The sequence below is a fragment of the Mytilus galloprovincialis genome, chromosome 14 (genome assembly GCF_965363235.1).
Source record: "Mytilus galloprovincialis chromosome 14, xbMytGall1.hap1.1, whole genome shotgun sequence".
NCBI lineage: Eukaryota > Metazoa > Mollusca > Bivalvia > Mytilida > Mytilidae > Mytilus > Mytilus galloprovincialis.
This window is the reverse complement of record NC_134851.1, coordinates 5,365,148-5,392,923: the sequence shown is the minus strand read 5'-3', so window position 1 is coordinate 5,392,923 and position 27,776 is coordinate 5,365,148. Positions and strand designations below refer to the sequence as shown.

At 31.7% G+C, this 27,776-nt stretch overlaps 2 protein-coding genes across 7 annotated transcripts; both read right to left on the bottom strand.

Annotated features, from left to right (window-relative positions):
* Nucleotides 1-1,048: 1,048 nt before the first annotated feature.
* Nucleotides 1,049-14,076, bottom strand: LOC143058614 (uncharacterized). Of its 5 annotated transcripts, none has more exons than XM_076232088.1 (9): nt 13,923-14,076; nt 9,496-9,534; nt 7,638-7,823; nt 7,152-7,199; nt 5,179-5,322; nt 3,533-4,119; nt 2,688-2,855; nt 2,230-2,440; nt 1,049-1,351 (listed from the first exon to the last, which is right to left on the bottom strand). In XM_076232088.1, the coding sequence occupies exons 2-9, from the start codon at nt 9,514-9,516 to the stop codon at nt 1,244-1,246; spliced, it is 1,473 nt and encodes a 490-aa protein (XP_076088203.1). In that variant the 5' UTR covers nt 9,517-9,534; nt 13,923-14,076; the 3' UTR covers nt 1,049-1,243. The 5 variants fall into 5 exon arrangements, with proteins under 5 accessions (XP_076088203.1, XP_076088206.1, XP_076088204.1 ...); XM_076232091.1 differs by having other exon boundaries at nt 5,248-5,322; XM_076232089.1 differs by lacking the exon at nt 9,496-9,534.
* Nucleotides 14,077-15,124: 1,048 nt separating this feature from the next.
* LOC143058613 (L-gulonolactone oxidase-like) lies at nt 15,125-24,059 on the bottom strand. 2 transcript variants are annotated; one of them, XM_076232086.1, is made up of 9 exons: nt 24,007-24,059; nt 23,267-23,461; nt 22,539-22,586; nt 21,055-21,357; nt 20,272-20,415; nt 18,507-19,084; nt 17,609-17,782; nt 16,763-16,973; nt 15,125-15,351 (listed from the first exon to the last, which is right to left on the bottom strand). In XM_076232086.1, the coding sequence occupies exons 1-9, from the start codon at nt 24,031-24,033 to the stop codon at nt 15,244-15,246; spliced, it is 1,788 nt and encodes a 595-aa protein (XP_076088201.1). In that variant the 5' UTR covers nt 24,034-24,059; the 3' UTR covers nt 15,125-15,243. The 2 variants fall into 2 exon arrangements, with proteins under 2 accessions (XP_076088201.1, XP_076088202.1); XM_076232087.1 differs by lacking the exon at nt 17,609-17,782 and having other exon boundaries at nt 15,198-15,351.
* Between the last annotated feature and the right edge of the window lie 3,717 nt (nt 24,060-27,776).

The following is a 27,776-nucleotide window of genomic DNA, read 5'->3' as shown; positions in this document are numbered from 1 at the left end:
ACATAATCTTGCGTGTAGCAGTTGAAATTATTTTCTAAAAGGAAAAATATGGTTGAACAAATCTGCCAGGTCGGCCCCCTCAGAATCAAATGGTTGCCTCCTTATACTCTCCTCAAAGATGGATGATCGATACCCGCTATAACGGCGATATACAATAAAATATAGGAAAAAAACGGGGAAAAAAGAGGGGGGAGTCAAATGATTTTTTTTATTATTTGTTGCAGATTCCTTGTAAGGGACAGTCCCATACAGTCCCTTGCAAGAAATTTGCAACAAATAAAAAAAAAATATTCGGACCGACCATTTAACATGAAAAGGGGGCGGGGCATGTTTCTTTCGAAAATACTATATTTTGATTCTGAATTTTGAGAAAACAATTAATCTGGCCAGGTAAGGAAGAACAAAATCTTATCTTGGATAATTATCACAAAAAAAATAATGTTAAATATGAAACCATGATTTAATCATGCTATCATTCCTCGTGACTATTAAAAGTGTACAAGGTGATCACCACATGTATACATTTATACGTACTTTTTCGTTTTAATCAGTACATAGACAGCCCGATATATAAGTTAAAAATACATAGTCTTATATATCCATCCTTATACTTGAAAGCTCGTATCTTATAATCCTGGTACTTTTGATAACTATTATCATTGTTTTCTAATAAAGGAAACTTTTTGAGGTGTCAAGGGGTATTTTAGTCGATTATTCGATTTTAATGAGCTTTACCCAGGCAATATCAAAATCACTGCTCCCAATACGTTCGTTCGTCATTATTCGTCGGTTCGGGATCTCACCGGTTACCTCTTATATGTATCAACATAATTCTTTACACCACTAAAAGACAAAAAAAAAAACAACTGCGTAACAATACAGAAGTGCATTCAAAAGCCAGCAACCCAACAACAATAAGGTATAAAAAGTATGACGATGACAAAAATTAAAGCTATGCTAATGACAACCAAAAAAATAATGTATATTAAAATATTAAACGAAAGGCAATAAGGGTATAAAGCAATAAAAAAAAAACACTAGATTAAAGTATTCAAGCAGAAGTATGTTTAATAAATACAGGTACGTTAAAGTGTGTAATCATATCTTTGCATGGTACATTTCAAAATGCAAATACTTTCAACATGTTCAATTAAGTTTTGTCATAACACCAAAAAAAGGCTCAGTTTCTAGAATTTGGCAAATAACTTCAACACACACTTTCGTCAAGTTCCGGTCAGTAATGTTATAGTCGTAATAGTTTTCGGATGCTTTTATTGAGAAACATTCCATTTGGGTCAGCGCCAGACTTTTGCAGCTGCTCCTTGAATGCGTCGATATGTTGTCCCATATGCTGCAAGATTATGAAAAAAGTAAAATCACAAAAATATAGGACACCGAATGGCCTTCAACAATGAACAAAGCCTATATCGCATAGTTAGCTATTAAAGGCCACTGAATGCTCGTAATAGAGTAATGGCCTTTTAGCGTTAAACGTTATAGGACCGACGTTCTTCATCTATCATTATACTGTGACGTATAGCTGATTACATGAAGTCTTGTACAGAGTTGTTACTTTTTTAAATTTTACCATATCTTGTTCTGTTTATATACTTATACTACAACAAAACTGCTTAATGGGCATTGGTAATGTTTTATCTCTTCGCGGGATGTAATTTCAAGCTACTGAGAAATCGTGGCTACAGTGCTTGAATTGCAATGCAATTCTATGACCAATATATTAAAAAAGAAGACGTGGTTTAATTACCAACTATAAACCTCCCACAAAGGAACCAAAATGACACAGAAATTAACAGGTCACCGTATGGCCTTCAAAAATGAGCAACGCCCATACCACAAAGGCAGTTGTAAAAGGCCTCGAAATGATAAATACTTAATGTGAAACAATTAAAACGAGACAAATAATCCAGTCTGTCAATTGGGGTAGAACATACGATAAACTGCTGTGTTGATCCACTGATAATCAGTGCGAAAAAAATGGTGCTTTTGGTTTTCTAAATTAAATGTCCGAATGCTGAATAAACATTCATTTTAAGTGTCAATGAATTGAAACAAGTTTTGTCTGAATAATTCAGTAATATAATTGTTTACTTTATAAAGCTGCTTGCGAACTGATTGTGTTACTAGTGTTGCTGACCAGATAACATTTCTGGTCTTTAATTCAAGTTTCAATTTCACTTTTACAAACACAAAGCTCTCTTTATTTATTACCTTGTAGATATGATCTTCAATACCAGGAAGAAAGTCCCACTGCTTTGCTAAATGTGGAACACCATCTAAAGCCAACCACTCTTTTCCCACGTCTGTGGCAAACTTTTCCCATCCTTTGGTGTCAACAATACTTAAAATTTCTATAGTAAAAGTGCAACCAGATCCACCATATGCTGGATTTCCGATTATAGCAGGACTAAGAAATGAGTCACTGTAATTAAATTAGGTTTTTATAATTATAAGACACATTTGAAAAAACACAGTACAACATCACATATAAAAAAGAAGAGGTGGACAGTTGCCTATTTTGCCTCAATGATGTTCCTGTATGTGTTAAGATAGTAAGGTTATAATTTCATAGTACATATTCGAATAATTTTGGATTGGTGTTCTGTTGTCAAAATACTGAAAACGTGTTTATATAAATACTTGTTCGCTATTTCTTTGTTTATATTTACCTGTAACCCATCAGGCGCATTTCCATAACAAGGTTCAATGGATACTCATCTTTTTCTTCGTGATGATCTACTTTTTCCACCACGATTTGAATAATTTTCTGCAATCGTTGAGGATTGAAATCGAAAGCAAACTCCATGCAATTCACAGGGGTCTTATCAGTAAACTGTCTGTAAAAGTAATTTTAAGGTATCAAATAATTAATGAGTTACCTATTTAAAAGTATTTTTTACTGGAATATCATAGCGAAATACATTTTACCTTGAAACGAACCTTCTCATTAGTTAAACTTACAAATATGTACTACATGTTATAAAGCAAAGATGCATTCTATTAAATCAAACAGGTGGTTGTGTATTCAAATACCCTGCATGCGTCCGACATTGTTGCCATAAAAAACAAATACGTAGATGGTTAATGAATGAACTAACATTGATGGGAAGAATAAATATAGAAACACAAAAATGTTATAATATGTATATTCAAGAAATGTTTTAAAAATATTCAAATTACTTCATATTTGTTATTGTCATGAAATATTACCAAACACTCCTATAGTTGTTAATGTCTGTGTCATTTTGGTCTCTTGTGGACAGTTGTCTCATTGGCAATCATACCAAATCTTCTTTTTTATATACTCAATCAGCTTAAACCAAACAAATATATATATATACATTATAATACAATTAGATTTTCAAGGAAAACGCATTTATAGGATTACTTGTGCCAAATATTGTTATGTTGATATCCTTCCCTAGCCTGTGCCTCGTTTGATATTAGTAGCCTATTTTAGTGCTATAACATATCCATATCTAGGGGTTTAATCATAAATATGAAACAGTCTTACCTAAAATGAACAGCGTGAGGAAGTTCCTGATACAGTGGACCTTTGGGAAATACGATATGCTTCAAACTTAAAAAGGCTGCCCACGCAAACCATGGAGTCAAAGAAGGATTTCCAACTACTTCTGATGACACGATCGACAATCCTTCTGCTGTCAAATAATCTTTCATTTCTTTCCAGTCGTAGTAAGTTTGGGTTGCTGTCTTTACTTTCTTTGTGTCCTTCGGTTTTTTGTTAATTACACGGATCCATAATTCATCATCTTTTGGATCGTAATCCAAAACGCTGAGTGAGTTGTAAGGAAACCAAAGAATCTGAATTGACCAGTTTTCCTCAAATAGGTTTTGTAAACTATCAGGTGTGTAGAAAAACTCTTCTAGTGGCTCGTACCGATTTTCTACTTTTACGATAACTTCAGGGACGACTTTTATTGTCATGTCGAATATAACTCTAAAACATCCAAGGTTTGAACTTATCGCTTTCAACATCTCTTTGTCGTCTGATGTATAGGTTCGCAGTTTACCATCGCTTCCGATTACGCGCATTCTCACTAAATCATCACCTGGTGTCTGTACATCCTTTCCAACACCCTATATGAACAAAATATTACATGTTATACATATAACCATCTGTAAATTAAACAACTGTTATACGTATAACCATCTATAAATTAAAAAACTGTATGGCATAAATGTACATGTCATTACCTGTGGTAATGCAGGGCTTAAACCATAATTTGTGTTTACTTCATCTCAAATGCAGCCTAAAAATTTCAAAGAAGCAGGAATTTGAAACCCGCTTAGGGAAGGAAAAAAATTAGGACTAGCAGATTTGCAGATCTGACACTGTTTAACTAAATTTCATACGAACTATATATTTATACAGTATATGTCTAAACGTAGAACAAAAACCCCGAACTCTAAGATAATTTCACACACAGAAACGAACTATTACATATTACTGACTTGGTACAGGAAATTTTTTAAAGAACAAAATGTTGGGTTGAACCTGGTTTTTTGGCATGCAAAACCGCCCTCTTTTATTGCCATGTTAAATATAGCATTAAAATGACAACACAACATTACAGAACTACAATACAAATAAATAGGAGAACACAATTGACAAAGAAACAAATAAATAATAGCTAACAAAAGGCACCAGGTTTAAAATTTAATACGCCAGAAGTGCGTTTTCTCCTCACAAGACTTACTAGTGAGGCCCAGATACAAAAGTTTGAAAGCCAAAACAAGTACAAAGTTGAACAGCATCGAGGACCAAAATTTCAAAAAAGTTGTGCCAAAAACGGCCACAAATCAGCTAACTAAAAAGGTTATTCGCCGGTGATTAATAGGGTCATTCACCGCTGGTGGAATTTTTTTAGGGTTATTCGTCCTTCCTTGCAATTGAATGAAAATTAACTGAATTATTCCATGTCACGTGATAGAATTGTTTGAAATATATGTAATGTATAATAATAAAGTTTGTTTTTTATATTAATTTCCTTCTGGGGCCGAATAATTGGTCATGTCACCCCCCCCCCCCCCCCCAGTACCTAAATATAACCTTAGCAATACATGGAACATATTTCTATAAGAAGTTAATATTGGAATGCTTTTATATTCAACACATTGATTTAAAAGAAAACTTACATGACAACCTGTTGCTACAACACTGACCATATGAACACAATCTAAAACAACATTACCAGGTATATTCACTTTGTGTTTTAGTTGGAACTTTTTAAATTCTCCAGTCGTAGCTCCGGTCATAATGTCCACTTCTCCTTTTTCACGCTGAAATGCCGTTAATATAATATTATTTTTCATTTTATAACAAGAGTATAAACGAACATGCCATGATCATTTTCAAAAAAAATATTAAGTCTGGTTATGTATATAATGAGGTCTGTTTTTCTTCGGAAATCAAGAAATCGTGACAGGCTTTTAATAGGTGTTGTTATAGATTCATTTATTCATACTTGATTTATAAAATAGTAATTGTACTTGATTTGACTGTTAAAAATTTATGAATCGAGAATCACTATCAACCTTGGTTAGACAATACTCGCAACTAACGTCCAAATTATATAGCCGTGTATCGTTGATGATGTTATTTATCACAACACATCCGATCCATGTAGGTGTTATCTTCTCTTTGTTGTCTTTTTTATATAATCCACAATATACTAAATTTCTTTTGATATATTGAATGGACCCTAATGTGATGGACCGATTATTGTCCTCAGAATCATTTCGATTTTGTATGTCTAATTAACGTTTTCAAAGCATACATTTTTTTTATATACTTGTGTAATAACGCTTACATCAGATATTCTAATTCTAGACCCATCCTTGTAATCGCTTTTCATATCTTCTACATGAATAAGTAGTTGATTACTGTCCGAGAATAATGGAGCCCAGCTGTGACCTCTTCCAGCACATCTTACACTCAGACCTTCTTCAGATGCTGCTAACACCAACTTTTGAAGTTCTTCTTTTGTTGTAGGGGAAGACGAAATAACCTCCATAGAATCTTACCCCAATTCACAAACCTTTCCTTCTGAACAGTTGGTGTATCTCCAATCCGTGTTTTTAAACTAGCTAACGTTTTGTCAATTTCATCTTCAGCACATTGTGTCTATAACATGTTCATGTTCATGTTCATGTATCGTAAATACAAATATATGAATATGTCTATTATTTCTTAAGTTTAGAGGCAATTTTTGACTACTTTATAAGTGTGAAAACTTTTATTTTTATTTCTGAACATAGGCAATTTTCTGTTACCTCAATTTATCAGCTAATCCTTCTTTTCTTGAAGCCAAACTTTTTCCATTCGAACGAATATTTAATCATTACCATACTGTTCATTTAATGTATTTTGTGATATTTCTATTCAATATAAGCTTTTCCCGTATGTTTTTTATGATATGTGTATGACTTGACATTTTTTATGAAAAATTCAATTACAATCTCAAATTGTTCAATTCTTTTGTATCATTTATAAAGCTGCAATGATTTTTTTTCTTTCAGCAAGTCTTCAACTGTTCAGTTTTAAATTCTAGATTTAGTTTGCCCAATTATCATATTTAATTTAACAGAATATTGCTGCTGCGTTGAACATTTCTTTCTTGTTCATTACATTTGACGTTTATATAGTAGAACGTGAACTCATAAATGATCCTTGTGCTTTAAATTTGAACATTTCCAGAATAGGTTAAATATACTTTGTTATACCATGGTGTTTTGTTTTAAATGAGTTTAAGAAATACTTTGTTTTTAGATAAATTTGGCCTATAAATAAACTCATCATAGATACCAGGACTAAATTTTATATATACGCCAGCCTCGCGTTTCGTCTACAAAAGACTCATCAGTGACGCTCGAATCCAAAAAGTTTTAAAAAAAGCCAAATAAAGTACGAAGTTGAAGAGCATTGACATACAAAATTCCTAACAGAAGTTCGTATTAACAAATCATATCACATCAAACTTTTTATTGCCACATAAACCAAATTATACGATTTGTGACAAGAAAAACATTAACGTAATGACAAGAAAAAGCATGTATTAACAATGAACTCATCTATCCATTTTTTGCCATCTATGTTTTTAGATGCTTACCTGTTCCGACAAATCGGGACAAACAGGTTGTGACGTTGAACGCTTCATCTGAAACATAGACAGTATTTAAATTTAAAGTTCCTGATATTAGTAATAACTCAACTCTGAGAAATAATACCTGTCAAATCAAGCAATAAGAAAAGTATGTTTATCTGTTTTCATAGACAACAAGATTAGAAGAGTCGAAAACGTTGACCCTTTCAACAAAAATTGTCTTACAAGATAAAATGTTAAATTATTTCTGCCTGTTTGGTCAAGTAAAAGGTTCAGCTTATTGACACGTCCATTACATATGTATTGTAGTGTATTCTACTTTAAAGAAAGTCGACAATAATACATGTAACTTATTGCAAACCAAATAGTGCTTTAAATGGTCAATTGTACAGTTGTTCGTCATATTTTGTAACAGAAAAGTGATATTTACGACTTTTATGTCCGTGTGTTATATTAACACAGTATCCTTATAAGATGGTTACAAATGGTTACCTGTTCATCATACAAGGATTTGCAGTCAACCATAACTATTTTTTCATTACACCTCGCATCTTTTATCCAATCTTTGTCTCTGTCGCCTAATGCTAGTATAACCATCTTTTTCTCATCCATCGCCTTTTTGAAACATTTTTTCAGCTGTTCACAATCATAAGGTTTTTCATGGTCAACAATTTCCGGCTACACGAAGCGAAGAAATAGGTATAAAAGTGAAATATAAGCAATGTGAAAATTGTATTAATAGCAGACTTTAAATAGTCAGCTTGTTCACCATGTCCATAAGTCGGAAAATTTGTTTCGTATACTGGGTTTATTTTTCTTATTTTTTTATTTGACCTTTCACATTTAGCAAAATCAGTTGAGATTGAACATTGTGTTACTCTAACAAAACATAAATGTTCAACCGCGATATCTTGTTTGGGCTCTTGTCGTTTAATTGTTCCGATACCATGTTTGTGTGTGAATTATTATTCCAGACGTATGGATAGCAGAGGTTTTCGTGATAAAGTTCTTTTGTCTTATACATATAGTTTCAATAGACTTATCCTAGTCAGCCTTGATTGATCTACAATGTCTATCGATATAAACAAAAAAATTTTAAGGTCTATAAGCGGATTAACATTTTAAATATATTCTCAAAACACTTAAATGTGTAGCTTTTTATTATGTCAGACGAAAATCTATATAAATATTGTTACTCTTTTTTTTATGTTGACACCAATTATGAAAATATAAATGTCCCGAAAAGACAACTGCTGTTCTGATGTCTTTTCATCCAGCTAACCATAGAGCAGGCAAGAGCAGAAGGCCACCAATGGGTCTTCAATGCGACGGGAAACTCCCGCACACGGAGTGATCATTCAGCTGGCCCCTAAACAAATATGTTACTAGATAGATATAGGAAGATGTGGTGTGAGTGACAATGAGACATCTCTTCATCCAAATAACAATTTATAAAAGTAAATCATTATAGTTCAGTTATAATGGACGTCATACTAAACTCAAAATTAAAAACTAGAAACTAAAATTAAAAATCATACAAAACTAACAAAGGCCAGAGGCTCCTGACTTACAAAAAAAAAACATTGGACAGGCGCAAAAATGCGGCGGTGTTAAACATGTTTTTTGATATCTCAACCGTCCCCCTATTCCTCTAGCCAATTTAGAAAAACAATGCACAACAATACCGTATACATTTAAGCGTATGCATATAGTATACATTCTGTTAGATTTCAACTATTCTTATTAGTTTATTCTTGATCCCAAACCATAAAACATTATACCTAATGTAGGACTCCTTGACTGGGGAAAGTTTTTTGTTAAGGGGTCAGCTGTAGCCTGCCATAAGTTTCTGTGATGAAGACCCATTTGGTGGCTTTGAGTTGTTGTCAATTTTAAACTTTCTCCATGTCCATTCTCCATTTCACTTTGCTGTAAATAGGAGCGCTTCATAAGCCAGAAAATATAAGATGTGTATTTCATCCATTGTCTTTAGAGCTGTTCAATTGAAATGGTTGTTTTATATCTATAACAAACCAACTGGGACCCACTTCCCAGTGAGGGTTTTTCTCGATGCGTTGTAGACCCATTGGTGGGCGTCGGTTGTTATCTTCGGTTGGGTCCGTACAAACTGACAAAACCAAACTCTGCCACCGTTGACAGACAACAAAAAAGAACAAATAACATAATTCTGACTTGTAGAAAATGGAATGTCCATATATAATTTAAGGAATCTACAAAGGTTATTTATCTTTAATTTATTTTGGATGAATAAGGTATTTCGTATTAGCTTGAGTGTACCTTTTCAATTCAATAGCCTTACTTACAATTTGTAACATGAATTTTACCTTACCTTTTCGTTATTGTTTCCCATTTTAATTTAGATTACAATCTGAAATGAAAATAGTCATGGAGTTGTTTTGCATAATTTATTTATATATACATATCAAGTTACGCATTTTAGCTACAATCAAGATTGTATTGTGTAAAGTATCTCTTAGGAGAAATTTATTTGATGGTGGATTTTTTTTTCCGAGGGCATCAAAGATTTGCAAAGAACATAGAAGCTCGGAGGTGTTGATTTTTTTTTGTGTTAAACTGTTTTCTTCTACCAAGTTGGTGCCATGTGTATTCCGAGCTATTCAGTAAATGCGCTATACTACTTTACAAATCACGGTTAATCACGATATCTTATTAAACAAAAACAGATAATCTTCTCGTTTTGGTAGAGATGAGCTGTTAAAACGTTGAGAGTCAATACCTCTGCTGGTGGATTATCAGTCCCTTAGGGTAATATCACCTCAGTAGTCGGTGATTTGGTACTGACAATAAATTGAGAAAGGCCTAACCCATCAGACGGATACAATTAGGAATCCATGTAACAAACACACGGAGGTTATGTGACTTAGTATTTGTATTTCCAAACAACAAACACGCACTAAGTACTGATCTGAGAGTATTCGAAGTTACTGACTGCTAGCTCAAAGCCACTAGCAACTAATTTAAAAAATAATGTATCTAAGACAAAATTATCAATCATTTAATATTCCACATCCAATAGATTAAGTGTAAAAACTTCATAAACAGTTAGAGAAAAGCATTACATTTTGTTATGTCAGGATACAAGTATCGACAGAATGTAGATCCATAAAAAGGTGAATATGTATATAACAATAATATTTAGTTTGCTTTTATTTACTGATGAAAGAATCAATATTTATACCAATAAAAACAATGTTCCATGATATAATTACAGAGGTGAATTGACAACCTTTTAGAATACGCGTATTTAAAAGATCGATAAGTTTACCGATCAACTCTGCCAGGCAAATATGTACACCGTAAAACATGGAAAACATTTTATAATATATACACCGATTAGATTATACTCATTATTCATAGTTTTTAATTGACTCATTGTTAGTTTTTAACGCCCTTTTTAACGCTACTTGATAAATCATGTCGGCTATGTGTTTTGTTAGCCTAGAAACCGTGATTACCAAGAAGGAACCCCGACTCGCGGCAGGAACATCGCGATCACAATTAATTAAAATATATTTAAAAAGACGAGAAACTTATAAACCTACTTATATCACTCGGTCATAAATGTTTATTATCTGAGAATAAACCATATGCATAAATGTAAAGAATAAATTTTGTGTTCTTGTCTTTCATTTTTGCAATATGCGTCGGAGTTCAGTATTTTTGTAATTTTACCTTTTGTTATAACGCTTACAGAAAAAGAAATATTAAAAGTTTCTTTCCAACCGTTTACAATTAAAACAAAAATAAATTCAAAAAGTGAAACAATAGCGTACTTGAAGTATGGTTTCATGTTTATGATTTTGAATAGTAGTGTTGTGTTTAAATAACCTTAAGTTCTCCCGTTACATTAATTTAGACATGTATTGTAATTTGAACGACATTAACACAAAGACCCTAGCAACATAGGCTTGACATGTTGCACAATTGTTCACATTTTGTCTTGCATAGCCAAAAATGTCATGATTTTATCATGATACGGTATTTTTTTTGCTTATTATCAACCATATTTTGTGCATCGGTTAATGTTTATTCGTGTCGTTTGACTTTTGTGTAATGCTTTCTCTATGAATCTCCTTGTATTGACCACAAATTGAGATTAAATGTTTTAAGAAAAAATCTATTAAATGCTATCAAAAACTAATTCAATCTCAAGATTAGCTCAACTGTTTAACATAAGAACGGCTAGGAATAATCAGAATGGATTTTGTAGATTTTTATAACAATTTTTTGTCACCTATTATACTTACAGAAAATAGTAGGTTAGTTTTCCATAGTATCATAAATCACGTAGTCAATGCATAGACTCTCAATTGAGTTATAATATCGATTTGTAAAGATTACAATCAAAATTAGATATTATTAAAACAGTTCCAAACTTCTTCGGACAACGCTAACCGTAGACAATCTTGACTTTTCTTTTACAGTCTTTTATTGACATAGGCCTCTTGTTTTTATACATCCATACATTTGAAAAGATTGTATCTGACCTTTTGCTGGCCAAAACATGATGCACCATTTTTATGAAGAGATATTTTCATTCGTATTTGTATTCGTCTTTTTTAACACTAATTATATGGTACCATTAAATAAGAAAACTATGAGTTTAAGAAATCGAAATCCTGATAATTACTTATGTGTGGGCAGTGATATGATTCAACTAGAAAAGAATCGAAGGTAATCTGATGTCTTCATTCTCATGGCAAGTTATTTTTAATGTAAGTTAACATAACAAGTTAGCTTATTAATTATTGGTGATTTGTCTTGAACTAGTTTTCAGTAATAGAGAGTATGTTGATATTGTTACGTTTAATCATGTATGTAAGGTGATATGATTTTTCTGATTCATTCTTGAAGTGAATGAGGTTTTTTTTAGAAATAAGAGACAGTTTGTTCTTACATATAATGTTACATCACCGTCCAAGGTTATGGAATCTTGATCGTTTTAACAGCACTGTGTCGATACCTCTCCTGTTTGAATATCAGACCCCAAAAGTATTAGCATATCAAAAGGTTATTTTAAGGTGAGATTTCATAGTGACTAATGTTTGACAATATCGTCTTCTTCAATTTTAAAATAACTGACAACTTTAAACATTGCAAAAGTAATATGTTATCTTAGTAAAGTATTTCGAGAAGTATATGATTTAAAATGATATGTTTAAGTTTGAAAAGTAACAAAACTTGTATACACCATATTATAAAGCTTTTGATTTTTCAAATCTTTATGAACAAATTTAGGGTTCTTAAATAATTAATAGTTCCTCTGTATCACTATCCTTTCATCATTGAGATGATGATTTCGGGTTCTGCACGTGACAGGTTCGTACGCCTTCAAACGTTGTGTTAAGGATGTTTGCTCCTCTATTTTTTTTATTTTTTACCAGATTTTTCAGAATCCTCTGGTTTTATCCATGTATTGTCATTAAAATATTTTGTCAACTAAGCCCTTCTTTTCTTTTCATAATTTTATTACATAAAGTTTAAAAAGCAATATTTCAAAAGTTTATAAAAATCTTCATGTTGTTTCATAGTTTTTCGAAACAAATGAGGTGCCAATGTTAAATGTATGAAAAATCTAGACATAATTATTTCCCGCCAAATTTTTAATGGCTTATATCTCGAAAACGACCACACGAACCCTCCATTTTTTCTACTTTTTTAGTTTCTTTATTTATATACTATCAATTCATAACAGTCTTTTAAAAAGCTTGTTATTTTTTAACAGAGTAGCGAACATCCTTAAAACTAATATATTATACAATCAGTTAAATAACAGTAGAAAACCGCTGTTTGAAAGTCATAAATTAATTGAGAGAAAACAAATCCGGGTTAAAAACTAAAACTGAGGGAAACACATCAACATCAACATCAGGAAAACAACGAAACAATAGAAACACTTAAGTGAACGAAAAACAAACGACATTGAAACACACAGAAGCGAACCATATAACACTCAAATGACAGCATTATATAATAGGAATACAGTAAAAATAAATGCAAGCACTTTCAGGAGAGAAACATACACAAATAAACAATATCACATTATGACATGCTGATCATATAAAACCGAACACAAACACTTAAAACACTATAGGTCAGCACACGAAAACAGCACAATAAAAACACGAACTGTCTTTCACATGGCTTGATCAACGACACAAAAGTCACGTCACAGGCAAATTTTTAGTAAAAATTGATATGAAGATCAGGTTTTTAACTATGTCAAAGATCCACAAATGTGGTTCACAGACCTACACATGTGTAGTTATTTAACAAGCGCGTACTAAATGACGTATTCCAAAATCTGTACTTAAAGATTGTTTGTGTCTATAATTCTGATGAATTGAACGGATTCTTAAAGTTTGTTCTTATGTTGTTATATTACACCACTCTCAAAGATTATGGTTTTGGCGCTTTCAATCATGAATAACCCCACTACATGCTTTATGTGCCTGTCTCAAGTGACGTGCATGTAGTTCAGTAGTTGTCTTTGTTCATGATTGCCACATTAGCGTTGTGTTTTAAATTAGTCGTTCATTTTCTCGATTGAATTCTTATGTTAAGTAGAAATAGAAAGATGTGGAATGAGTGCCAACGAGACAACTCTCCATCCACATAACCATTTATAAAGGAAAACCGTTATAGCATTGTATAGGTCAATGTACGGACTTCAACACGGAACATCGGATCACAACGAACAGCAAACTAAAAATATATGAATAAGAATTAACTTACAATTGACAAGGACATCAATCAACAAGTCCTGAACGTTTTGCTTCGGCGTTTAAATTGAAATGAAATGTACAAATTTCCTCAGTCCAATATTAAAAGTGACTTATAGTTTGCATGCTAAATATAAGCACTGAATTGTGTGATACCAAGAATTAACTTTATATTTCAAAAATCTTTGTTCAATCAAATCGCATGCATTGTCCACGTTATGTTTATTAACACATGAGTGTTAATATACATAGTAACTGTGCGTTATATATATGGGTATCATTTGCTGGTCCGAGACCTAAAATTATTTCGTAGTGCATTTCTTTTAGAAAATAAATACAAATTTAAAAAATCCCACCTGCGCTTTCTCGATAAAGATTTTACAGTGTATTGTACTACTTTTGGGACACATTATATCAAAATTACAGAACATTTCATCAGCTCTTACTTAAAATATGGACAGTTTTATGTTAAGGGGGTCTTGAAATCTTTTGACAACTTCCGAAGTGCTAATTTTTAACCTTTTTCAACTGAACAAAATCACTACTTTACTTTAAAAATCATTATCAAATTTTTTTGACAGTGTCATTTCATCCCTTGACTTACTATTTGAGGCATAAAACATGAAGAAATACATTTGGAAGGGGTATAAACAAAACTGAAAAGTGATACACTGTCCACACTAGGAACTACATTAGTGAACAACTAAAATCAAGGGACGACAATTGTTGTCTCGGACCTGCTGTGATTGGTAAGAGGATCAATTAAGGCTTTAGTATATTTTTAATAAAAGTAAGTGTGCTAAATATCTATGTTATTCTCTTGATGATAAAATATAACGAAATGCCTGTACTAAGTCAGAAATATGACAGTTATTATTTAGTCGTTTGATGTGTTTGAGCTATTGATTTTTGCACTTTGATTATTGACTTTTCGTTTTTTGACTTTCCTCGAAGTTCATTTTTTTTTTTGTTATTTTAACTTTTATAACTATAAAATTTAAGAGAACTGAAATTTAATAAAGCAAAACAGGATAGTCGCTCTCTTATACAGACATTTGCCGCATGAATTAGATAATTCATTTGATCAAATTAAAACAATAATGATTATTTTTCGAAATGTATTTATATTAATAACCCATAATGCATTATAAAACTGCTTAAGTAAAACATACTATTCAGTCACCTCTATAAAGCGTAAACGTCTCAACAGATAACTTTTTTTATCATTTATTCATGAATGTATTCATAATAACAAACACAATCTAAGCTTCTGTAATTGGAAGGATACTTCACAAATATCACAACTTGCTTATTCTGAAAGTTTCGTCATCACGTTATAATCGTAATAGTTTTCGGATGCTTTTATTGAGAAACATTCCATTTGGATCAGCGCCAGACTTCGTCAGTTGTTCCTTGAATGCGTCGATATGTTGTCCCATATACTGAAAGATTGTACAACACTAATAATTGATTGATGGATAACTACTCTACTTTCAACACTACTGTGCTGTTAAGTGGTGTTCAGTTTTCATAATAAGGGGAGCCAGATTGCCAAGATGGAATAATTGAGCTCCGGTAGAAAAAGTGACTATTCTATCAATTTAAATTTGTATTTGATTCATTTTTCTGCAAAATCCGGTCTTATATGAAGGATTTGCTTCATATTAAGTGGTCACTGTTAAGGAAATGTCCCATACCGAGATAAAGTAGACATAGAAGTTGTTTATAAAAAAAAAAACCTATTCAATGTCCGTTTTAAATTTGTTAACTACAAACGGTTGAATATAAGATATTTTATAAATGAAGTATGTCTAAGAAAGTTTCATGTGTTTATAACATTGATACTTTAGTCTGGGAGAACATATGTGTATGTTATCTGTAGAAGGCTTTGAAATAGCAATCAATAACTGCGAGGACTTTTATGTTAGTGCTTTGTGTTGCATTATGTTTTGTGTTTCGTATCTTTAGAACTATTTTTGCCCTTCTTTGTTTTGTTACACCAATAGTAGGTCCTGAGTTGAAAAATTATCTAAATCCGCCATATTCCTCTTATTTCTTTTAAACGAGGAGCCTGTCATTCAGTGTTTGTCATAGATTTATATTTATTTTTCGTAAATTGCATAGTTTTCAATTTATTTTGTTCCTTTAATTGTTTCACATTTTGTATGTCGGTATCATTAATGACTAATGAGCTGTCAGATATAAGATTTTCCCCTTAGTTCAGCGGTGATATATAATTAGCTATATATAATCATATCACTTGAAATGTGGATAGTTGTATCATTGGCAATAGTTCCACTTCTCTATGTTAATGTTGCATTTCATGTAGTCTTCATTGAGAAAAAAATCAAAACATGATAGTTATCTAATTTGACTGATCTTTGATTTAGAAAATACTTATATTGCAGTCGTATGGTAACAAACAACAACAATAAAAAAAAATTACGTTACAAGTATTTTAAATAAAAAACAATTTCTCATTTAGCTGATAACCATCGAGATGCAATGCAATATTATATTTTATTTCCTTATAAAACTGAACATTTCATATAGGACATGCTTTTTGACATATCAATTCATAGCAAAACGAACGTCACTGTATGTAATTAGAATAATTGCATTCCTATTTATGTAGTTTTATAAGGTTGTTAAAGTATTGAACGTGCAACATGTTAAGTGCTAGATATTTCATTAAATTTTTACAATGAATCCAGTCGTTGCATTTTTTCGTCTCATTTGTTTAACTTTCTAGTTGGAACATGAAAATATATTTGAAAAAGCTTACATTTTGAAATCAATACCTCTATAAAAGTAATGATAAAAAGTGTTATAAACGGACGTTTTCTTTCTTACTTTGTTAATATGGTCCTCGACACCGGGAATAAAATCCCATTGCTTAGCTAGATGTGGAACACCATCTAAAGCCATCCATTCTTTTGCTACATCAATACAAAATTTTTCCCATCCTTTTGTGTCGACGACACTTAAAATTTCTATATACACCACGTGACCAGATCCGCCATAAGCAGGATTTCCAATTATACCGGGACACAGAAGAGTATCACTGAAAATGCCGATTAAATTTTTATCTAAACTACTATCAAAACGCATACATCATAGAACATTTAACATAATATTGTGATGCTTTGCTCAATATGCTTTTTTTCAGAGGATGGTTCTCATTCATTTATGATCATTCAAAAGGAAAATCTAAGATTGATGAAAAAAACTTATGAATCCAAATGTGTTGACAAATTCGTATATGCATCCACATCAAATTACTGTAAAAGAACAGTATAACAATATCTAATAAATACGAGGAAAGGTCTGAGTAAACTCAATGTGACCACTAATTAGTTTGATTATCATACTTACAAACGAATAAAGCAGCAATAATACGTGTACAGCAATTAAACATATTGACATACATCGTATATTTCGTTTGCTTCTGTGTTTGATAGCATAATTGAGTACATGTAAATATGAAATAATTATAGTTTTATGGCACAGCCAGTGAAGTTTCGTTTTCAAGCCCTATAAATGGTACCTGTGTTGAAATAACATAATTTCATAGAATTTGTCTTGTATTAGATTTCAAGTAACCTGATTCGAGCCTCACTTATAAGTATTATGTAGACGAACGGCGCATCACAAAATTATACGTCTGGTATCTTAGTTTTTGTTTATTTTTAGATTTACCTATAACCCATCATGCGCATTTCCAAAGCAATGTTCAATGGATACTCGTCTTTTTCCTCGTAATGATCTACTTTGCTCACAACTACTTGAATTATCTTCAATAGTCTATGAAAATCTCCCTTTAAATCGAAGGCAAATTCCATGTCATATACCGGAGCTTTCTCAATATATTGTCTAAAATTCATATAAAAATCAAACATAAATTTGCTTATATCTTGATTAAAAAGATATGATTAAATTGAAAAATTATATCAGTTTCAATGCTATATTCCAATCTTGGAACTTTTAAACAAAAAATCGTAAAAAAAGTGTTCTGTTCAAAACCATTTGATATTTTAGTACGTGTATTTGTTTGCTCATGGTGCGAACACAATTGTTTATATTGAAGTGTTGCAGCATTGTTTATAAGTAATTTGCCGTTTCAGAATCCAAAGGTCTGTAGTTAATTCTATGGATTGTAACATGTGTAACTGAAATTGCCATTAACATCACACGTATTTGTTGATATTGGTTTGTTATGGACAGTGTATGTCAATCCCTAAGTTTCCGAAACCACTTTACAAACCTAGAGCTAGAGCTATCCAATAAAACCATCCTAATTTAAGTTCTATTTTGGAACTGTTTCGTTAATCTCGGTGATTGTCATACCATCTACATAAGAAAATTTAGCTTACGTTTATTTCATATGTATCTAATGTGAAATTCGTGCCACACATTTCATTTCAGATTCAACTCAAAAGAGCTTAAACACAAAACTTGTGAAACTAACTTTAACATTTTTATGTTTACTTTATTTTGGTATTATTTCATGCCAAAAGCATCAATAGTACACCATATATCGGGGTTCAAAGGTCATAAATACTTGGAGTAATGAGCGTGGTTCACTTATATAGATTACCTAAAATGGACAGCATGTGGAAGTTCCTGATATTGGGTACCGCTCGGGTAAATGATGTTCTTTATCGCACCAAACGTTGACCATGCGTACAATGGAGTCAATGAAGGGTTTCCTGCTATGATTGGTGACATGATCGCCAAGGCTTCTTGTGTAAGATAATCTTTCACTTCTTTCCAGTCGTAGTAGGTTTCAGTTGCAGTTTTAACTTTATCCGTTTCTTTGTTAATGACACGGATCCAAACATCATCATTTTTTGGATTATAATCAAACAAGCGCAGTGAGTTGTAGGGAAACCAAAAAATCTCAATTGACCAGTTTTCCTCAAATAATTTTTGTATATTTTCTGCATTGAAAAATAAATCATCTAAATCCATGTATCGATTTTCTACTTTGACGATAACTTCGGGAATTAATTTTATTGTCATATCAAATATTACTCCAAAACATCCAAAGTTTGCACTTATTGCCCTCATCATTTCTTTGTCGTCAGATGCATAGGTGCGTAGATTTCCGTCACTTCCGATTATGCGCATTTTCACAACATTGTCACTTGGTGTATTTGCATCCTTTCCTACGCCCTGTATGTAAAAATGAAAATATAGATGCATACAAATTGAATTCGTCAATATAGTAGTCAGAAACAATAAACTTTGCTCTCGTAGTATTGAAACAAGTGTGCACAGCTTTCAAGAATTCAGTTAGTGCTTTGTATTGACATGATAATATGACATGTATGAGGATTGTGTTATTGAAATTTACTTATACAAAATGTAGATATTACTGTTAGAAAATATATCTCCCTCATGGATAACTATGATTGCTTGTCTGGCTTTGGGCATACTTTTTATCCTATTTTGGTTTTTAAGCTCATCATTTTATAATAGGTTTTGGATGTTAGAATATTTTGGCCCCCTCGATAATTACTGAAGAAATATTTGTGTGAAGAGCAGTTTGTACTTTGACTGGTTTTCTAACCATTTAAAATAGACAAATGATTGAGGAGTGTGATTATTGGCAGTAAAATATGTACCCACCATTAACATGATTAACAAAAGGGCAATGATTCAAACAGATGACGAAAATCGTAAGGCAGTAGAATTTAGAATCGCCCTCAACACAAGGTAGTTTTCCAAGAGATTAACAATGTCAAATAAAGAATATCACCTGCCTCACGTAAGGAAGATAAGAAAACAAACTATAGAAGAAACCCTTACAAAACTATCAAATTATTAAAGGTTCTTTGTATGGGACAACCAACTAAGTCGGAAATTGTGCCATTAACATTCGTAATCTCCCCTTCTCTGTCCAAACTGCTGTAACATAAATACAAAATAACAAATTGTAACACATATTTAAAAAGGGCCGCACAAATCAAATCAAATCAGTACATAGCTAAACCACAACTTACTCAAGGATTTAATTGAAGATATTGAAAGCTACATGTAGTACAAATCCCAATTTCTACTAAACATGCTAAATACACGATGATTCCCAGACTATAACTTGACAAGAAAGAGTTTATATATTTAAATTTACCTTTGAGTTCGGACTTTATTATTTCACTTCATACCAATCAGTTCATAATTAACACGTGTAAAGACGATTAACGCAGTCTGACAAAGACACGACCTAAACTTATAAGTGTATGATATACTATAGACATATTAGTGCAATGCATGGTTAAACTTATCATAAAGAAGTCTACATTTAAGATAAGGGTGCAATATCAACACAACTATAACTTAATATTGACATGAAAACTCACATGACAACCAGTTGCTACAACACTGACCATCTGAACAACATCTAAAATTACATTAGCAGGAATATGCAGTTTGTTTTTTAGTTGGAACTTCTTAAAGTCTCCAGTCGTCACTCCGGTCATGATGTCCACTTCAAGCTTTTTTCGCTACAATTCAACGTCATATATAGAGGATCATATGATATAACCTATCAAAAAACATATCAAAGTTGGTTATTATAAGACATGTAAGACATTGTGTAATGGTAAAGTCATATTGGTATGTATAATATGTTTGTCTTGTTGCAATTTGCGTTTGAGATCTTCTTAGTCTGACCTGCTGCGCCAGATTTTAAATTCTTATAGTTCACAAGATATACATCCACACGAAAACATAATCTGGACACATTATTCTGAAGCTGTTTCACTCAAGAAGAAACCGAACTTTGAATTGCTAATAAGAGACCAACAGAGAAGTGATGTGTCACGGACCAGATTGTATAAATAAACTCATCATAGATACCAGGACTAAATTTTATATATACGCCAGACGCACGTTTCGTCTATAAAAGACTCATCAGTGACGCTCGAATCCAAAAAAGTTAAAAAAAAAAAAAAAAGCCAAATAAAGGACGAATTTGAAGAGCATTGAAATCCAAAATTCCTGAAAGTGATGCCAAATACAGCTAAAGTAATCATATATAATTATTTTTTCTCTTGCCATTGCATTCACAAATGAAATGTAAGGTAATATACATAAAACATAAGAATATTTTGAATTATATTGTTTTATATATAACGACTTACATTAGATATTCTAATTCTTGATCCATCCTTGTAGTCGCTTTTCATATCTTTTACATAGATAAGTAATTGCTTGCTGTCTGCAAAAATTGGTGCCCAGCTGTGTCCAGTTCCAGCACACCTTACACGCAATCCTTGTTCAGATGCTGCTAACACTAACTTCTTCAGTTCCTCTTTTGTAGTTGGAGAGGAAGAAATAACTTGAATAGCTTGTGTCTCTCCCCAGTTTTCAAACGTCTCTATTTGTAAGGATGGAGAACTCCCAATTATCATTTGTAATTTCTGTAGTCTATCTTCAACATCGCCCTGAAACAGATGGTGTATTCCATGCAATAAAATATAGTTCACTGATCAGATAATAGTTACATTTATGACTAAGGAACAACAGTATACCTTTATCCAATCTTGTGTGTTGGTTTTTCGTGGACAATATTAACTTTAAAAAAACAGCAACACAACTTCAGATTACTCTTCATGGTCATAAGTATACATACGTAATCTCAACTTTATCATTATTTAATAGGATGCTATTTTATTGTAAAATCAAATTGTCTCCACTGATTACCTTTAAAAGGCATTATATTGATTGATATATTCTACAAGCGTTAACTTTTTCGCCCAAACGTTTTCGAAGGTTACTTTGGCTTAGTATTTAGTGAAAAATTATACAAGTTGAAGACTGTTGTTTTTCTTTTTGGCGTTGTTTCTTTATTTGTTCTTTTTTAATTATGTTTCGCCTGAACGTTACCAGTTTGCTTTCAACTTATGATCATGACAATTCAGATATCCCTTTGGTATCCACTGCCTCTCTCTCTTATTCTACGAATTAATATGTATTTGGTATTGCAATTTTGATATGTAAAGAACGAACAGTCTGAACAAAAGATTGAACGTATATATTTCGTACATGCATCTATGCTATAAACTTTATCAGCCTCTACATAATGTTTAGAATAGCATCAACGGTTGAATAATTAACTTCAGGAACCTGTAATACAATGGTTGTCGTTTGTTTTTCTGTGGTACATATTTGTTTTTCGTTCATTTTTTTTTTTTAAATAAGGCCGTATGGTTCTTTCAATCTTACACAGACTATTTATTTGTTTGCATACTCAGCCAATTTCAACATTTATAATGCAAGTGGTTCGTTTGAGTAACTTTTGTTAATACTTTTTTTTCTAAAATGATTAGATTCAAAGCAAAAACTATTCATTATTTATAATGATAATTAAGGGCAACAGTAGTACACCTCTGTTCAATACTTATAAATCGATTAAGGTAAAGAAAATCCGGGTTCCAATCTAGGGAAACACTTCACCTTTGAGCGAAAAGAATTAAAATAACAATGTACTGTCTTCACTCACAATGTACTATCATCTTAACAATATACAAAACATGTATAAATGTATCATTATCATTTTGCTTAGCTTCTTTTTTACATATTCTCCACATATTGAGACGTTATTGCATTGAAATTAAATACTGACCTGGTCAGACAAATCTGGTTGAATATGTTTCGCTTTTGGTTTCTTCATCTGAAATAAATACATTGTAGGAAATAAAGAAACAGTTATAATAATACATAATAACTTCATTACAATCGGAAGTGATAGTGATGCCACCGGTAACTCGTAATGAGAATAGGGTACACTTTTAGATAACAAGATCATCTTCCCTGTTTTCAATTAAATTCGTATTTTTTCATAACTTTTTACATATACGTTCGAGGAACAGACCATTGCTTGCGTTTATTTCGTAAATGATTGTTCACTTTAAAAGTTTAAATATTCTTGTTTTAAAAAATATATACTGTGGATTCATTTATTTTTGTGGGTACCAATTTCGTGGTTTTAGGAAAACTTCCATATTCGTGGATATTTAATTTCGAGGTTTTGCTGAAGTCTGCATACAAACCTATCATTATCATTCGATGAACATTTAATTTCGTGGTTAAACTGTGCCCACGAAATCCACGAATATTGGGTATTCAACGAATAATTATGAATCCACAGCATCACTTATTGAAAAGTTTAACGTGTATAAAATCGTGTGATTCCAAATAGTAAGTCATTACAAAAGGTGAACTGATACCTGTAAAAGTGTGCGTGTGTGTGTTGTAGATAAAGTACTCAAGATTCCGTGAGATAGAGAAACATAAGAATACAGAAACAAGTATACAAAAAGTGAAATGATACCCAAACAAAAATGGTAATACCTGTTCTTCATACAATGCTTTGCAGTCAACCATGACGATTTGTTTGTCATTACATTTAGCATCTTTTATCCAATCATTGTCTCTGTTGCCTAGTTCAAGTAGGGCAATCTTTTTCTCCCCTAGCGCCTTTTTCAAACAGCTTTTTAGTTGTTCATTATCACTGGGTCTATCATGTTCGATAACTGCAGGATGAACCTACATTAAGAAAGACAAACTCAATTGATCATTTCCAGATATAAATACAAAACTACGTTCAATCGGATGTGTTATTTTCGTGTGCGTGATTTTTCAAACTTGAGTTCTTTTAGCAACAAATATCGAAAAAAAACTCATTGTTGAAGGCCGTACGGTGACCTATAGTTGTTAATGTCTGTGTTATTTTGGTCTTTTGTGGATAGTTGTCTCATTGGCAATCATACCACATCTTCTTTTTTTATATATACGGAAAGAACTGTATGATATATTTTTGTCGAGAATATCAATTGTAAATATTACCCAGTTGTTTTGAAATGTCTAATTCAGCTCGTGAATTGAATATATGATGATGTTATCCTTACTTTGGCGCCTTTAGGTGACTTTTACAACATAAATATAAACCACGAAATCACATTAGATATTTCGTTTTGTTTCTTAAAAATTCATAATAAACTACCCTTGATAAGCTTTATTTACGATTTCAGTTGCAATTAGATAATATAACTTATAATCTATTGAGATACTAGTTTTGTAGTACACCTTACCGCCTGTGATGATGTTTCACAACCCATTTCAAGTTGCAGTCTGAAATCAAAATGTGAATAAAACAGTATTTTAAGACAAACAATTCACGGAACATGTTGAGATTATATATCGGCGCGATACGTATGTCTATCAATTTGTTCAATTGAAGATGAAAAGTTATTTTTATAAATGAACAATTTGAAATGACTATTCATTACTGAGCAGAGTTGCCGTTTTTCGTTAAGCGATTATACATATTATAGGAAAAGGTGTAGGTTCAGTAAGACCCTCTTTTGGCCCCAAAATATAGCAGTTTTACATAATTGTTCAAATGTAATTTTTTAGATATTTATTAGAAAGTAGAATACTTCTGCTACAAGAATATGGGCTGGTTTTACAATACAATGCACATTTATCGGCTACTAGCATCATTAAGTCATGATAAATTACTGAAATCTTCACAATTTTAGCATTTATTTACATTTTAGACGGTTTCCGTATTACATGGAAGTGGTTGCATTTGTGGTCATTCTTTATATTTAAATGTAAGTTGTATTTAATGATAAAACATAACATATATAAAGGTTGAGAGTTAACACGGATGCGGCCACTTTTATTTTTGTCAAAAAACATCCAAAAAGTGGAATATTATGGCACATTTTACAGATTTGTCACATTTAAGCTTGCATTCGAGCGTCTTTTGTGATAAAAATCAGTTCAAATCTTTCACATAAACTATTTTAATCGACTGAAGTAGACATTTTACTGCCCATTTTATCAGATGAACTCGAAATTTGAGGCCAAAATCAGCTATAACCGGATCTACTCCTTTATATTTTAAATATTGCGTTCGATAAGACAAACAGTATGGTAAGGGAACATTAAGGAATGTCGTGTATTTCTTATGTTTCATGTGTGTTTTAGTGCAGCAATATTACAAGACGGTTACATTCAATTTCGCTTTTTTTACTTAACCTTATATGTAATAGTAGTTCTAAGTAATACTATAAAAGGTATTTTATTATAAATCCATCATGATCATACCCATTACAATATGTATATGTATAGATAAAGAAATGAGAACATTCAAACTAGACAGAAGCTCGAGTGAAAGCAAGCATAAACTACTATACAAAAAATTACAAATTGTTTCATCTATTTTGGCTAAATATAGATTACTACCAAATGTCACAGGTGAATGACGTTTACATCCGTTGAATCCGGTTTATATGTAATATTTATCTTTAGTACAAATAATCAATAAATAGTCTTTCATCCATAAATATCAATGTTATATATTTGTTACTGGTAAATGAAATATATTTAAACATGTTAAAATACTTTTATTAATGTCAATATAAGTGATATTTGCATCCTTAATACATTAATGTTCGTCTTAAACTGCCCCGTTCTGAACAAGAATATAATTCATGACACTATTGACCGTATTAACGCATGTACCAAGTCAGTAATATGACCTTTTTTATTTAATTTGATGTGTTTCAGCTTTTGAGTTTGCCCTTTGTGAAAGGACCTTCCGATTTGAATTTTCTTTTGTGATTGGTATTTTTTGCAATTCATCTTTTTAAGTATTTGTATGTATATTTTTTTTTTGGAAGATGTGGCCGTTTTTTTTAAATACTATATGATGATGATTTGCGTATCAAATTATTACCTTTGATAACCATTTAAGGTCAAACAATACTAATATAAAATATGGTATTAAGTTATTTCTATAATATAATTTGAAATAAATTTGATATTCGATAGATAAAATATTATGTTCAAACAATTTATGAATAGTAGGACCGTTGTATATTAGGTTTTTTATTTTCAGTATTTTGTGATTTTACTTTTTTAGTTAGTCATCTTCAAATACATCTTGTAATGTAAGACAATCGTATATGTTTTGACATAAGGCAAGATCAAAGATGCACCAAATTTAAAACTAACTGTCATTTTTGGAAATAATTTGCCGCCGTTAATCATGTATCTTATTCATCTTATTTTGCTTAGTCTCTAGTTTCTGCCTTGTGTACTATTATTTATCTGTTTGTCCCCTTTGTTTTAGCCACGTCGTTGTCAGTTTATTTCGATCTTTAAGTGAAAGAGGGACGAAAGATACGAAAGGGACAGTCAAACTCATCAATCTAATTCAAACTGACAACGCCATGGCTAAAAATGAAAAAGACAAACAAACAACAGCACACATGACATAACATAGAAAACAAAAGAATAAACAACGCAAACCCCACCAAAAAACTAGGGGTGATCTCAAGTGCTCCGGAAGGGTAAGCGGATCCTGCTCTACATGTGGCACCCGTCGTGAAAGTGTCCCACTGGTATATTTCGCTACTCTGTTATATCATGTAAACGTTTTAACATGTGAGAAAAATATTCAATAAAAACAAATATTAATTAATGCAAAGACAAAATAAAAACTCCACTTACCAGAATATGTGTTGTGAATGTGTTTAAATCATAATGATCGTCAAATTAGTTTGAATCCGGTTCTATACTTTAGATGAAAAATCCCTTATACAAAACAACTAAATAAATTAGCTTATTTACATCAATATTTTTAATTTTTCACAGTTCACGTCAAATTTGTACTTTTGACAGTATTGCTTTAATTATTCTATTGGGAATTTAATACCCAATGAAGTGCTACCTTAAATTACCAACATGACATTAATGTTGTTTGTTTACATGTTGTATCTAAGGAAATAACATTTATAATTTAAATGCAATACACAATTTTAATTTAACAAAAACTGATAAATGTCTTTGAAAGTAATAATTCAACTTAAACCTAATAAAGTGCGTTAAACGAAGCGTAAGCAAACTATAAAATTGATTCTATATATTTGCAAGACTAAACATATGAAATGTTTCCAAAACATACGATTAAAAATTCAAATTATAAATGAAAAATCATTAAGAAAGCTGTAAAAGATCCAGAAAGACAAATGTTGATATTCGAAAAACTACTGCCCAACAACAGTACAATCGTCACAGAAAAACGGCGACAACATTTTCATAGTACTCTCTTGAAATCAAATATGTAACAAAACATGATAAATCCCTTTTCTGTGACTATTTAAGGAATGACTGTAATATTTTTTTCTGTCTATGAAGAAATAACATAAAAAAAAATTGGTGCACACTGAATAACGCGCGTAGCGGGTTATTTAATAGCGTGCCCCACATTTTTTATGTTGCATGTATTTCGAATAGACAGACAAAATATTACAGTCATTCCTTAAATAGTCACAGAAAAGGGATTTATCATGTTTTGTTTTGTTATATTCAAACAAAATGCACCACCTGACAAAACATCGACTTACTTGGAAGTCATAACAGTTGGGGCAATCATACTCAGACTCGGAATTCAACCATAAAATTCGTGATAATTGCGTAAATATGTGTTTTCTATGTTTGTATTCAAATCTTTAAATGATTACACTGATTCAAATAAAAAATTCCCTGAAACTGACTTAATCTAGATGCTTGATTTCTTGATTGACAATATTTTTGTTACGTTTGGAGACATGTTTTTCAACAGACTGTCGGAATTCCAATTTAAACCAATTGTGCTCCTCTTCTTACTGACATATTTCTATATTATCAAGAGGCCGACTTCATTAAGAAACTTCTTAGGATGAACAATAAGAAGTTAGCAATATCTTTTAACTTTACTTTCCGCTATATAGATGATGTTCTCACGCTAAATAATTACATTAGGTGACGTTGTTGAACGCATCTATCCCATCGAATTCGAGATAAAGGA